Raw genomic sequence first — 12553 nt, 5'->3', positions numbered from 1 at the left:
GAAGCATAAGGTGAGAAAACATGGAAAAAACATGGAAAGGTGGAAAGTTTGGGTTGTGTTTTTACTTTTTCCCTCCTCCTTGGTTCCTCTCCTGGCAAGTCCTTCTTGCCCTTACATGCCCTCAGTATTAGAGACTCACCAGGACTTTTTCTCCCCACCTCTGTGGGTGGTGTAACCCTGGATGGGAGGGGATTAAAAGTCCTGTCCCTGCCGATTTTGCCTCCAGGCCCCTTTCAAACCTTTTTTTTCTTATTTATATATTTTTTTCTTTTACAGGTTGCCAAGAGCCCAGGAGAAATGTCACCCCTGAAGCACGCTTTCCTCTCCTGCAATTTAATCCAGAATCATGCTGCAGGAAAATATCACTATGCAACACAAAGAAAAACCTTTTTCTATTAAAAATGGGCCAAAAATGACCTTTCTTTTCCCTCAGAAAAGATTTTCTCCATCTTGAAGTCTGCAGGGCTGCAAGTCCCAGCATAGCTTTACCCCATGCAATGAAGCCCCCACCACTGAAAAAAAGATGCAAAATACCCTAAGAAGACTTCAACTTTTTAATGACACACTAAAGCATTTTCACTTTAGGTTAGGAAGCAAGTGTCCCCCATAGCTGCCATCACCCCACTTATTCCCCAAATTGTCTTTTCCCTGCTCATGTCGAGGCAGGAGTCAAATATTAGGGAGATGTCACGTTCTCAAGAAAAAAACAAGGTGAGGATTTTTTTCTTCTGAGAGACTTCCTTGGGGAGACAGAAAACAAACCAAGTTTTTGCAAAATATATTTCATTAAGTCCCCTGAACACAGAGGGGTTTTTTGTTTTTGTTTTTGTTTTTCCTTTGGAGGATTTAAAGATGTTATTTTAGGAGTGTGAGATGTGGTGTGAGATGGGGTGAGCCTGGATTGTTTTGCCAGCTCCAGGGAGCATGGGGACAGGTTGGAAGACTTCATTTTTACCTCCAAACCCCACCAAATTACCCACAGACCCAGTAAATCTCCCACAAACTCTCTAATTCAGCTAATTCTCCAAGCCAGTCCAGAATTATGTGAATAAAAAAATCATTCTGCATGAATGAAAACCCAAGGAAAAAAAAAATCAATAAGAAGCAATGAAGCAGGGTCAGGTGAACCCAGGTCCTTTCCCAGCTCACCATTACACCAAAGTCATAATTTTAAAAAATGTATTTATTTATTTTTAAATGAGAGAAAAACCTCATCCCATTAAAGCTTTCTAAGATGGCAGGAACCTCCCATTGCATTTATCTCCCCATTATTTCTTTCATTCCCCCATTGCTGCTTGAGCTGTGGCTAAAGAAGGGCCAAACCTCCAGCTCAGATCAATGCAGCTCTTGGCTTGCTGCCCTCAGAAATTTTACCCTGGAGATGCCAAAGGAACCATGTGGCACATGGCTCACTCAAAGAAATACTGCTTGGGGTGGTTTGAGTGATGCTAATTTCCACCAGGAATTAAAAATTAATGAAAAAGTCAACTGGGTGCTCTGCTTTGCAGCTGGGAAGCAAGAGAGTTCCCCAAACAAGACCAGAAATTGATTCCGATGGAAATGCATTGCTCTATGTATTTTGGGTAGATAATATGAAATTTAATCTCATGGATAAATCCTGATTTTTAGAAGCCATGGGTGAATTAATCCCAACCATTCCCTTCCCAGGGCTATATTTCTCTTTTTTAATGTATTTTATGGATTTTTTCATGGATTTTATGTAGCCCACTGAAGAGCTTCAAACACAACTAGGGAAGCAGGAGCCACCTGTGCATGAAATAAATATGCCTGTGTATGGCAGGAGAGCCCTTCAGCAGGCTCTCTGACCTTAATCCTGGCCCTGCTATTTAATTTTCTCTTTCAGAAATTCAGATGGAGATCTCCCTGCTGCAGCCAATGACCCAGCACAGCCCATATCCCTGCTGGACAGAAATTAGTATGCATAAAATTTTTAATATAATCCATCCAAGTGGATAAACAATCAGATGGAGCATCTGGAAGGAAATCCTCTTTACATCCAGATGTGCCATGTGGTCCAGGGGTGGGTCCTGGCCTGGCTATTTCTGGCAGGAAAACCTCAGGAGGGTTTTGGTTCTGCCATGCAGAAATCAGTGCAATTTGTTTTAAGCTTCCTTTTCATCTCCCAACTCCCATCCAAGTACCCAGACCCACACCCAAGTATCCCAGCTTGTCTGGACTATTTATCCATCCTATCCCCAAAGGATGGGAATAACTCCCCTTTCTGGTCTTTAACTCCCCTTCCTGGTCTTTAGGTCTCTGGATCCACACAGCCCCTCCAAAAAAAAGGCCATAAAAGCCCCAGCCCAGCAGGAACATACAATAGAATTTTTAACTGCAGTCCAGGAGGTTTCCTCCTGTTAAATATCAGGGTGCCTCAACATAAAGCTCAGCCACTCTGTGCAGGAGTGAGTTTTACTGCTCTGGAACCAGAGAAACCTTGGAAGACAAATTCATCCTTTCCTCTGGAGCTCTGAGCCTATTTTGTTTTTTATCCATCAACAGAGCAGCGCTTGGTTTCACAGGATAAGGGGTTCAGAGCTGCAGCTGGCAGTTGCTAAAAGCATCACTGCCTTTCCTATAACCCCAATGCCAGGAATTCCAAACCAGCCCCAAACCCCACGAACCCCATCAACATTTCCAGAATAAACCATCCAAGTGCTGCAACATTCCAAAATCTCCACGCCAGCCCCAAGCTCCCCCAATTTCATCAGTATTTCCCAAATAAACCATCCAAGCACTGGGATTTCTCAAAAAATAGCTCCAAACTTACCTGATTTCATCAACATTTCCCAGATAACCCCCCCGCTGCCCCCCAGGGCTTGCAGTCTTCCCACATTTCCAAACCAGCTCCAAACTTCTCCAACCCCATCAATAAATCCCGAACAAACAACCCGAGCGCTGTGATTTTTCCAAACCACCTCCAAACCTCCCCTGGTCTCAACATTTGCCAAATAAACCCTCCAAGTGATGCAAATTCCCCCAAAATCTCCACACCAGCCCTAAACTCCCCCAATCCCATCACCATTCCCCAACTCAACCCCCCAGGTCCTGCCCTTTTCCACCTCCCATCCCCTCGCTGGCGTTGCTCCCGTGCCCCTCTCTGCTGAGGGGAATGCTGGAGGGTGAACCCCGATTTTTTTCAGGATGCCAGGAGGGTGTTTTCCCTGGGAAAGGATGACTGCTGCTTTACAGGGTTGGGCTGTGCAGAAACCAGCTCCTCCCTCTTGCTATTTATTCCTCCACGGCTGAAGCTGAATCACTTCGAGCCGGGCAAGCAGAGAGATTCCAGCTGGTGAGTGTTGGGAAAAAATGGGATTTGCGGGGGGGAATAAATCGGGAGGCGAGGGGGTTTTAACACCAGTGCAGGGGATGGAGGCCTCCTTTCCCTGCCTTCACTGCTTAAAATCAGATTTTCCCAGCTTGGAAGAGCTGAGTCTGCCTTAAAATCACAAGCGCAGCTTCTGGCTGCTGCTTGTTTACTCAGGGCTGAGGCACAGACCTGAATTTTTCACCCCTCCTTGAGCTACCCGGTGGATTTCCTTTCCCAGAAATTTGCTTTCCAATTATTCAGAGGCTAAATAAAAGAAAAAAATGGGAGGCTTTGTCAGAACTAAAGGTGGCATTTTCTACACCCCCTTCCCCACAGCCCCGAGCCTGATTTTTCAACAAGCCGAGACCTGTTCAGAAGGGTCCTGACACTCCCATTCTGAACACCTTCATCTCTCCTTCCCTTCCTTATTCCCCCGGCCTTGGGGGACCTTAAGGCGTTGATTTCCATAATTATTTTGGCAGCAGGGGGTTGGGTTTTTCCCCCCCACCCCCCAAGCCTCAACCCAAGCTCTTGGCAGCGCTGCTGCTGCTGCTGCCGCTGCCGAGTCCTCCTCACATCCTCCATTTTCCGCTTCCGCCGCTGCTCGAAGGATCTTCCCTCTTCCCCAAGAAATTCGATATCAGCCCCCCCCTCCCCTCCTTAGAAATCAATAAATCACCTCAATTAATTTCTAAACGCCTCCATTCACCTGCAGAGAGGAAAACCTGGGGGAGGCAGGTTAAAAAGAAGCACGGAACTACAGACCCGCACCCAACCACCTAACAACATCGTTTAATAATAGGGAAGATGGTGAGGAATATTCTTTCCAAGCAGAGGGAAAACCTGAGGAAAGTCCTGGATGAGCTCACAGGTTGGTCTCAACGACCACCTGGATCCAGGGGGAAGCTGCTCAGGAGCTGGGGAATCAGCAGCACAAGAGCAGCCGAGCTTTGCTCTGCTCATTTGGCAAAGGGAGGAACAGCTCAGTGGTGCTGGGCTGAAAGATCCCCCAGGGCTTTGCCCTGACCTGGTTTTATCCAGGGGTTGAGTTTTTCCTCCATATCTTAAAAAAAAAAAAAAAAAAAAAAAAAAAAAATTAAATTCGCAATTATAACCTCCTTGATTTTTTTCTCCCCTTGTGGGGAGCCACATCTTAATAAAAATATTAAACATTACCAACTTGATGCTTCCCCCCCCCTTTTTTTTACAGCCCCAAGAGCCTTCACGCATCTGAATTTTTGCCACACCTTTTGGCTGCTTTTAACGCCCCCTGATTTTTAACCCTGTGGGGAGCCACATTATTTAAAAAAAAAACAAAGCCAAAACCAAATTGCCAGATTCCCCCCTATTTTTTTATAAGAGCCTAACAAGCATTTGCCCATCTGAATTTTTGCAACTTTTAAACCCCCTGATTTTCCCACCCTCTGGAGAGCTACATCTTAAAAAGAAATAAAATTAAAAATTGCCAATTTGCTGCTTTTTCCACCCTTATTTTATTTTTGAGAGGCCAAGGACCATTCTTCCATCTGAATTTTTGCCACTTTTAACCTCCCTGATTTTTTTCCCCTTTGAGGGGAGCCACATCTAAAAAAAATATATTAAAAAATTTCCAATTTGCTACTTCCCCTCTCCTTTTTTTTTTTGAGTGCCTGAGGAATATGCTTCCACCTGAGTTTTTGCCCTGCCTTTTGACTGTTTTTTTTTCACAAGCAGCCAGCCTGCACCTCTTTTCCGACCCAGCACAAGGAACAAACTCTTGCACCTTCCCCGCTCTTTAATTCCACCTCCATCTGACAAACCCAACCAAAACGCTGACATTAAATTAATTAAGTCCAAATATTTCTGGACCAGATTTTTGTGACAGCAAAGAAAATGAACATCATTATCTGAGCCCAGAGAGAGAATAATTTGCTTTTTAGGGAGCATTAGCGAGGAGCAGATGTATTTCTGGCTTAACCAGGGTTTGTCCTGCCCATTTTCCTGTTCAGGGCTTCTGAGTGACCATCACTTCTTAATTCATTCACCTCCTCTTCACTGCTTGATGCAAAATAAACAAACAAACCAAAACCAAAAAACAAAAACCACCCCAAAACCCCACTCAGGACCCAAGCCTTAATTAGTCCTTGCTGCAAATTGAGCCAGAAAATGCTTCCAGAGCATCTGAAGAGATTGCACAATGCCCACCTACGCTTTGCTGGGAATGTTTTGTGCTCTCTCCAGCATCCCAGGGGATCTGGGAGGGATCTCAGCCTCAGGAAGGATGGAAAAAGCCTTTTGCTGGGGTGGGAGTCACGTCAAATGTGAGGGGAACAACAATTCGATGCTCCTTGGGGTGGCGTGGTCATCCAAAGGGATTGTTGCAGCTTGGGAGATGGTTTCCAATAGTCTTTGTGAAGGATTTGCAGATCTGGAGGGTGTTATACAGGCTGGGTTATGGACAGGGAGGGAAACGGGGGGGTTAAAATGAGATTTCATCCTCAGCAGCCACGGAAGGAGGAGGCTGGCGTGGGCTGGGATGCCAAGAGCAAAACGCTGACTCAGCAGATGTTGTTAAAAACATTCAACCCGAAAACTGCTGGGCTTTGGTCAAGGCCTGTTGCACATTAACTTGGGCAAAAAATGGGGGATTTAATTCTTTTGTGGAAGGAAAAATAATCCTCCAGGACAATATTGGTACCCAAAAGCTTTGAGACTGGCACAGATCTTTGTCTTCCCATCAATCCTTGCCCATCAAAAAACCTCATTTATAGCAGGTTGGAGGAAGGTTTTTTTTTTTTCCAACCAAGTGCAGCATTTTTCCTAAAGGCTTTTTGTTTTTTTCCCCCACTTATTTTTGTTCATTTGTTTCTTTTTTTTCCTACTTTACATTGCTATCACCAGCAGAGGACCTTTAAGGGAAGAGTAGAAACACAGATATATTTTAAAATATATTTATAAAAATATACGTATCTCTATAAAAGTATAAATATCTCTATAAAATATAAGTATATTTAAAAATATAAATATATGTACAAATTATAAACCTATCTATATATAAAATATATTTTAAAAATATTCATATCTCTATAAAAGTATAAGTATCTCTATAAAAATACAAATCTATCTATAAAAATATAAATCTATCTACAAATTATAAACATACCTATAAAAACAAAAATATATGTCTCTATATATAATATTTAAAATAAGCCCTTCACTCCAAACCTATTCATCCCACCACCAGACTCAAGCCTTGGCAGGTGTTTCCCACGGCGCAGGACCCAGGGCAGAGTTCCTGGTGCTGCCCCTGCTTCCTGCCCCTAACTCTGCCTCTCCTTGTGTCCCCCAGCCATGGCCCGGCTCCTTGTCACCTCCTGCCTGCTGGCCCTGCTCCTCAGCACCTGGACCACCGGCGCCTTCTCCAAGAAAGGCAAAGGCAAACCCGGCGGCGGTGGTTGGGGCACCGGCAGCAGTCGCCAGCCCAGTTACCCCCGCCAGCCCGGTTATCCCCAAAACCCCGGCTACCCCCACAACCCCAGCTACCCCCACAACCCCGGCTACCCCCACAACCCTGGCTACCCTCACAACCCTGGCTACCCCCACAACCCAGGTTGGGGCCAAGGCTACAACCCATCGAGCGGAGGGAGCTACAACCAAAAACCTTGGAAACCTCCGAAACCCAAGACCAACTTCAAGCACGTGGCTGGGGCGGCAGCGGCCGGGGCGGTGGTGGGAGGGCTGGGGGGTTATGCCATGGGGCGGGTGATGTCAGGGATGCAGCCCCGCTTCGACAGCCCCGATGAGTACCGTTGGTGGAACCAGAACGCAGCCCGCTACCCCAACCAGGTTTATTACCGCCAAGATTACGGCGGCCCCGTCCCTCAGGATGTCTTTGTTGCTGATTGTTTCAACATCACCGTCACTGAATACAACATCGGCCCCGCCGCCAAGAAGAACACCTCAGAGGCCTCCCTGGGGGGCAACCAAACGGAGACAGAGATGGAGACCAAGGTGGTGAGCAAAGTGATCCGAGAGATGTGCATCCAGCAGTACCGCGAGTACCGTCTGGCCTCGGGCATCAGGCTCCACCTCGCCAACACCTCCCTTGCCGCCCTCCTCCTCCTCCTCCCCCTCTTCGCCATGCCCTGATGCTTCCCCGGGACACACACGGCCTCCCCCTCCATGGTCTTGCTCGAGGTAATTTTTGGCGAGGAGCCTTTGCGGCGCCCGCACTCCCCAGTGCCGCTGGTTTAGGAAACCAGCTGAAAATTTCCTTCTCCACCCCGAGCGTGGCTGGAAAGTGATGGAGCTGGGTGTCCCCCACCCCCAAATAATGGTTTTCATCAACTCCTCCTCGGGGCTACCCTGAGAGGGCCCAAGCAGAGAGGAAGGAGCTCAGCTGGCCCATGGCATCCCTGCAAGAGTTTCCAAAAAAAATGCTCTTTGCTCACAAGGAAGGGTTTTCCTTACCCTTTTTTTTTCTCCCCAAAGCCCCTTTCCCTGGGGCACTCTGTGGATACCTGGATTCCCCAGCAGGGATTTTAGGATGCTCACAGTTGGGCTTTTCAAGCACCAAGCTGCCAAGTTGCCATTTTCAACCCTTTCCTCCTAAAATCCACCTTCCCACCTGTATATATGGACCTGCCTGCTCTGCACCTCGCAAGCTACAAACACCCCCGGCAGCAAGGCACAAAAGGAAAATGAATTGTTTTGGTTCGGGTTTTTTTGGTTTTGTTTTTGTTTTTTTGTGCCAAACCCCCTGCCTGGGTTTTGGTTGAAACACCCCCTCACCCCAACAATGCTTTGCTGTCTCTTGAGCCTCGCTGTCTTTCTGTCTAAAAGCAAAAAGTGATGCTGAATGCTCAAAAAAACCCCAAAAATCGTAACTCTTGGGGTGTCATAGCCAAGAAAAAGCTCTTTAGGAGGCCGCAGTGGGGACACATCGCACTCAGACTTCACCACCCTGACCTAAGGATGTTAAAACACAACAAAAAGGATGTTCAAGGGGGTCAAACACATACCAAGAGGCTTAAATCAGCTAAATCAGATGGTTTGGGGAAAACAGCATGGGGGGAACCAAGCCTGGGGGATGGGAGATGCTTCCAAACCCATTTGGTTTCATCAGGAATTTGTGGAAATCTTGCTTGTGGTGTTCAGGACGTCGCTGCAGCATCTGTGGAACTGGGCTTGTTGAAGAGAACACCTTGAATTGTAGTTGTTCTACCTGGTGTCTTTTAGTTCACTTTCTTATTTTGCAAGACACTGAATGACACCGTCAGAAGGATTTTGTGCGTCGGTGGGAGCTAAGTGGAAAAAATATATAAATAAATAAATATATGAAAATATTTAAAAAAAAAGAGAGAAATGAAATTTTTCAGGATATCCACCCAAAAAGCAGGGCTTTGAGGTAACCTGGCCTTTGTGATACGTGACTGTTTTGTAAAAGCTGTCACTCTGCACGCCCCAAAGTTCTCATTCTGATCTGGTACCCAAGTGTTCAACATCTGGTACAAAATTAAAACGGCTGCAGCCAAGCTGTCCCTCAGCCTCCTTCATTCCAACAGCTCCTGTTTGTCCCCACAACAGCTCAGACAGATGTGGCCTTTGTCTCCCTGCCTCTCCCTGCATTTTTCCCATACAGAATTTGGCACAAATCCCACAATTTCTAGTAACTTTTTCTACACCCACTCCTCCGTTCCACTCCCAGCCAACAAATAATTGTTAATCAAGTGGCTGAGCTGCTTGGGGATGGGGATTTCTTCCACTCCAAGGAGTCAACACACATTTATATTTCCATTTACTCCCCATCTTAAAAATTAAAAAAAAAAAAATTTAAAAAAATCCAGTGGCATTAAGCCCCACTGCGAACCCCAAATCTCTCTAAGCCAGCATCATCGTTAGATGACTATAATAAGGGTTGAAAATCGCAATTAACAGATTGGAGATTATGGATGGTGCTTTAATTTGAAGCTGAAGACCAAGCCTGGAACCAGTTTGGTTTGTGCAGCCTCAGAGTGTGATTTATTGCCCTGCAAAACCACAAGGATGCTCAGAAGTTTGGTCTTCCAGTGATGCTGCAAGGAAATCCCAGCTGACTTTCTTTCATACTTTTGGCAGGAAAATAGAGAAAAAATATCCACTATTCTAACAAAATAAAATTAATAATTAAGAGAATTAATAAATAATAATGGAAATAATGATTATAACTGAGTGCAAGCAGCTTGCTCCCAGAGGGGTTCATAACAGATCCAGAGCTTCTGTCGGTGCTTGGAAAAAGAAAAAAGAAAAAAAAAAATTTCTCGGAAATAGCAAAATATAAAAAGATTTTTTGCTTGAAATTGGCTCCCAGGCATCACCACATTAGGGCTGACTATTGGGAAGTGGGGCAGCAACTGGAGAGGGGGGCAAAAAACTAAAAGAGGCCCTTGGATACTGCTGGAAGGTAGTGTCCAAAACAAGGAAAAGAAAAAGTCAGGATTCCACTATTTTTATATTCCTTCTGCAAAAAGAAATTTCAAACAATGGGGGTGGAAAGGAGGATTTGAGGGAGGTCATTGGGCTTGGCCTAAGCACCCCCATGGCTGCTGCTCATCCTCCACCAACTCCTGAAAGCATCCCCAAAGTTCCAGTGTCAAATTTTACTGGGACATTTGATTTCTGGTGTTATTTTGCCCTAAAAAACCTGAACAGTTCAGATTTTCCCCTATGTCATGACACGTGTCCCTGTGGGTTGGGGCCACGGGGAGGTTTATCCAACCTGGCCTATTAATTAGGATTTCTCCAGGTAAAATGAGGGGGATTTCAAGGTTGAAATAAAAGAAAAAGGATCCCAAGTAAGATGGAGTCCTTTGGTGATGGGCTCAGAGCATTCAGTTCCTAATGGACCTTGCGTGGGTGAGCTGCAGCAGGAGGGAAAAATAAAAAAAAGAGTAATTCACAGAAAGAAGGAAAAAAAAAATAAAGGAAAACTTCGCAGCGAATAAGTGAAATAAAAAAAAAATTAAAATCACCCAACAAAGAAGGAAAACAATAGCAAAGCAGGAAAAAACAAAATAAGAAAGGAGGGAAACAAAACAACAAAAAAGGAAATCTCCAGATAAAGAAGGAAGGAAGAAAAAATAAAAAGGGGGCGGAGAGGACCCAGAGGGAAGGGGAAAAACATCCCAATAACCCCTTAGCACATTATAGGGACAACTGGATTTGGCCAGCCTAAAAGCATCCTCAGGGGCTTCCCTGCTCCCAGATACTCTTAAATCCCTCAGGAGCCAAACAGCTTCTGGAAAATGTAAAGAATTATTATAAAAAAGAAAGAAAGAAAAAAAAAAAGCCCAGAAAAATCAGTGTCCTTCCACCCTTCAAGAGAGGCAAGGCCTAACTCAAAAGCCCTCCTGGGGAGATGATAAGGATATTCACAGCCCACGAACTTAAATCCCAAGGGGAGGCAAACCACAAAGCTCCAAACATTTGGGACTTACCTGCTAGGTTTGGGTTCCTGGGGGTACCCAGAATTTCCTTTTTCTTTGCTGCCCCTAACCCAAGGTTGGGGTTTTTTTGTTTGTTTGTTTTCTGTTTTGTTTGGGGTTTTTGTTTGTTTGCTTTGGTTTGTTTTTTGGGGTTTTTTTGTTTTGTTTTTTTGAAGGTTCAACCGCCCAAACCAGGGTTAAATTCTTCCCAGGGAGGATTCACAGCCCCTGGCCAAACATGAAACACCTGAAAGGGGGAGGGGTGGGTGTGTTTCCCCCTGCGTCCCCTCAGCTGGGTTTTTATGTAGTGAAATGAGGCAACCAGGTGCCACTAATTGCCAGGGAGTGGGCATGAGCTTGCCAGACATAGCAAGATGAACCTCTTTTAGGGCATGGTGCTCCAAGGTCCAACCAGGTGTTCCAGCAGAGACTCACAAACAGTGCTCTGAGCCTATAGCCCTCAGGGGTGACCAGCCTGGATCTGTGCTGTTGCTCTGAGAGCAACTGACCCCTCTGCTGTCTTGCTCAGGACTGAGCTGAGCCTGTGCCTCAGGCCTCACCTTTTGTTGGCCCCCTAATCCTGCTTGTGCACAGTTAGGGCCTGCCTTAATCAGGCACAGGTGGGCTTAACACAAGTTCATGCCACTCCCTGGGAATTAGTGGCACCTGGTTGCCTCATTTCACTACAGGGGCCCAAAAGTCCGAAAGGTCGGGACTGGCAAACAAATGCAAAGAGTGACCACTGAAAACTTTGGCTGGCCCTAACCCTCACATGGAACCCTACCCACAGCACCACCAACAATCGGCCTAGGGGTTTGCATTTTACCACAAACCTTGACTCTACCAGCCCGAAGCGGCCATTCTCCCCTGTGGGTCAATGGGGGCCTGTAGCAAGATGAACCTCTTAGGGCACGGCGCTTCGAGGTCCAACCAGGTGTTCCAGCAGAGACTCATGAATGGTGCTCTGAGTCTGTTGCCCTCAGGACTGCTCAGCCTGCCTCGGTGCTACTGCTCCAGATCCCACTGACCTCTCTGCTGGCTTGCTCAGGACTGAGCTGAGCCTGTGCCTCAGGCCTCACCTTTTATTGACCCCTAATCCTGCTCATGCTGGGGGTCCTAATCAGGCACAGGTGGGCTTAACACAGCTCATGCCCATTACCTGGTAATTAGTGGCACCTGGTTGCCTCATTTCACTACATTTTTAGGCGGGGACTGATGAAGATTGGGACATATTTGAGCAGACTGAAGCCACAGAAATGGGAGGTGGGATGATTGTCCCCCAGCATCACCCTCAGCTTCCCCCCCCAACACCTTCCCTGGGGGACACAGTGTTAAAACACTGAGATTTGGTGAAAAAAAAATAACAAAACAAACAAACAAAAAACCAGAGGAAATTAGTCCAGGCCAAACTTTATTGCAAGGTGGAGGGGGCCATTTGCAAGCTCTGCATCCCTCCCCCTCCTTGAGTCCCAGTGCTCTTTTTTTTGGGGGGAAAGAGCATTTTTAGGTGAAGCTTGTAGTGGGGCTGAGCCAGCATCTCTCCAGGTCCAAACATCCAGAGGTTCACCCAGAGCTGGAGCTGCTCGTGTCTGGGGGTGTGGGGGGGTGTGGGTCAGGAATGAGATCCAAGTGACCCAATCCCAGAACGGGGAAACTGAGGCAGCGCTGGAGCATCACTTCCACCTTCCCAAATCTACTCTCCCAGGAAAGTCATTCCCCAGGGAATCCCGGGGGGGATGGGATTCACCCCCCGGAGGTGTTGGTGTCCGCCTCTCGGGTG

The 12553-nt window shown here is 46.4% G+C and overlaps 1 protein-coding gene across 1 annotated transcript; it reads left to right on the top strand.

Annotated features, from left to right (window-relative positions):
* Window positions 1-3263: 3263 nt before the first annotated feature.
* Window positions 3264-9513, top strand: PRNP (prion protein). Its single transcript, XM_008500738.2, has 2 exons — window positions 3264-3313; window positions 6660-9513. The coding sequence occupies exon 2, from the start codon at window positions 6662-6664 to the stop codon at window positions 7457-7459; it is 798 nt and encodes a 265-aa protein (XP_008498960.2). The 5' UTR covers window positions 3264-3313; window positions 6660-6661; the 3' UTR covers window positions 7460-9513.
* Window positions 9514-12553: the final 3040 nt, after the last annotated feature.

This window comes from Calypte anna, chromosome 22 (genome assembly GCF_003957555.1).
Source record: "Calypte anna isolate BGI_N300 chromosome 22, bCalAnn1_v1.p, whole genome shotgun sequence".
NCBI lineage: Eukaryota > Metazoa > Chordata > Aves > Apodiformes > Trochilidae > Calypte > Calypte anna.
The sequence above is the reverse complement of the archived record's forward strand: the minus strand, read 5'-3'. Positions and strand labels throughout refer to the sequence as shown.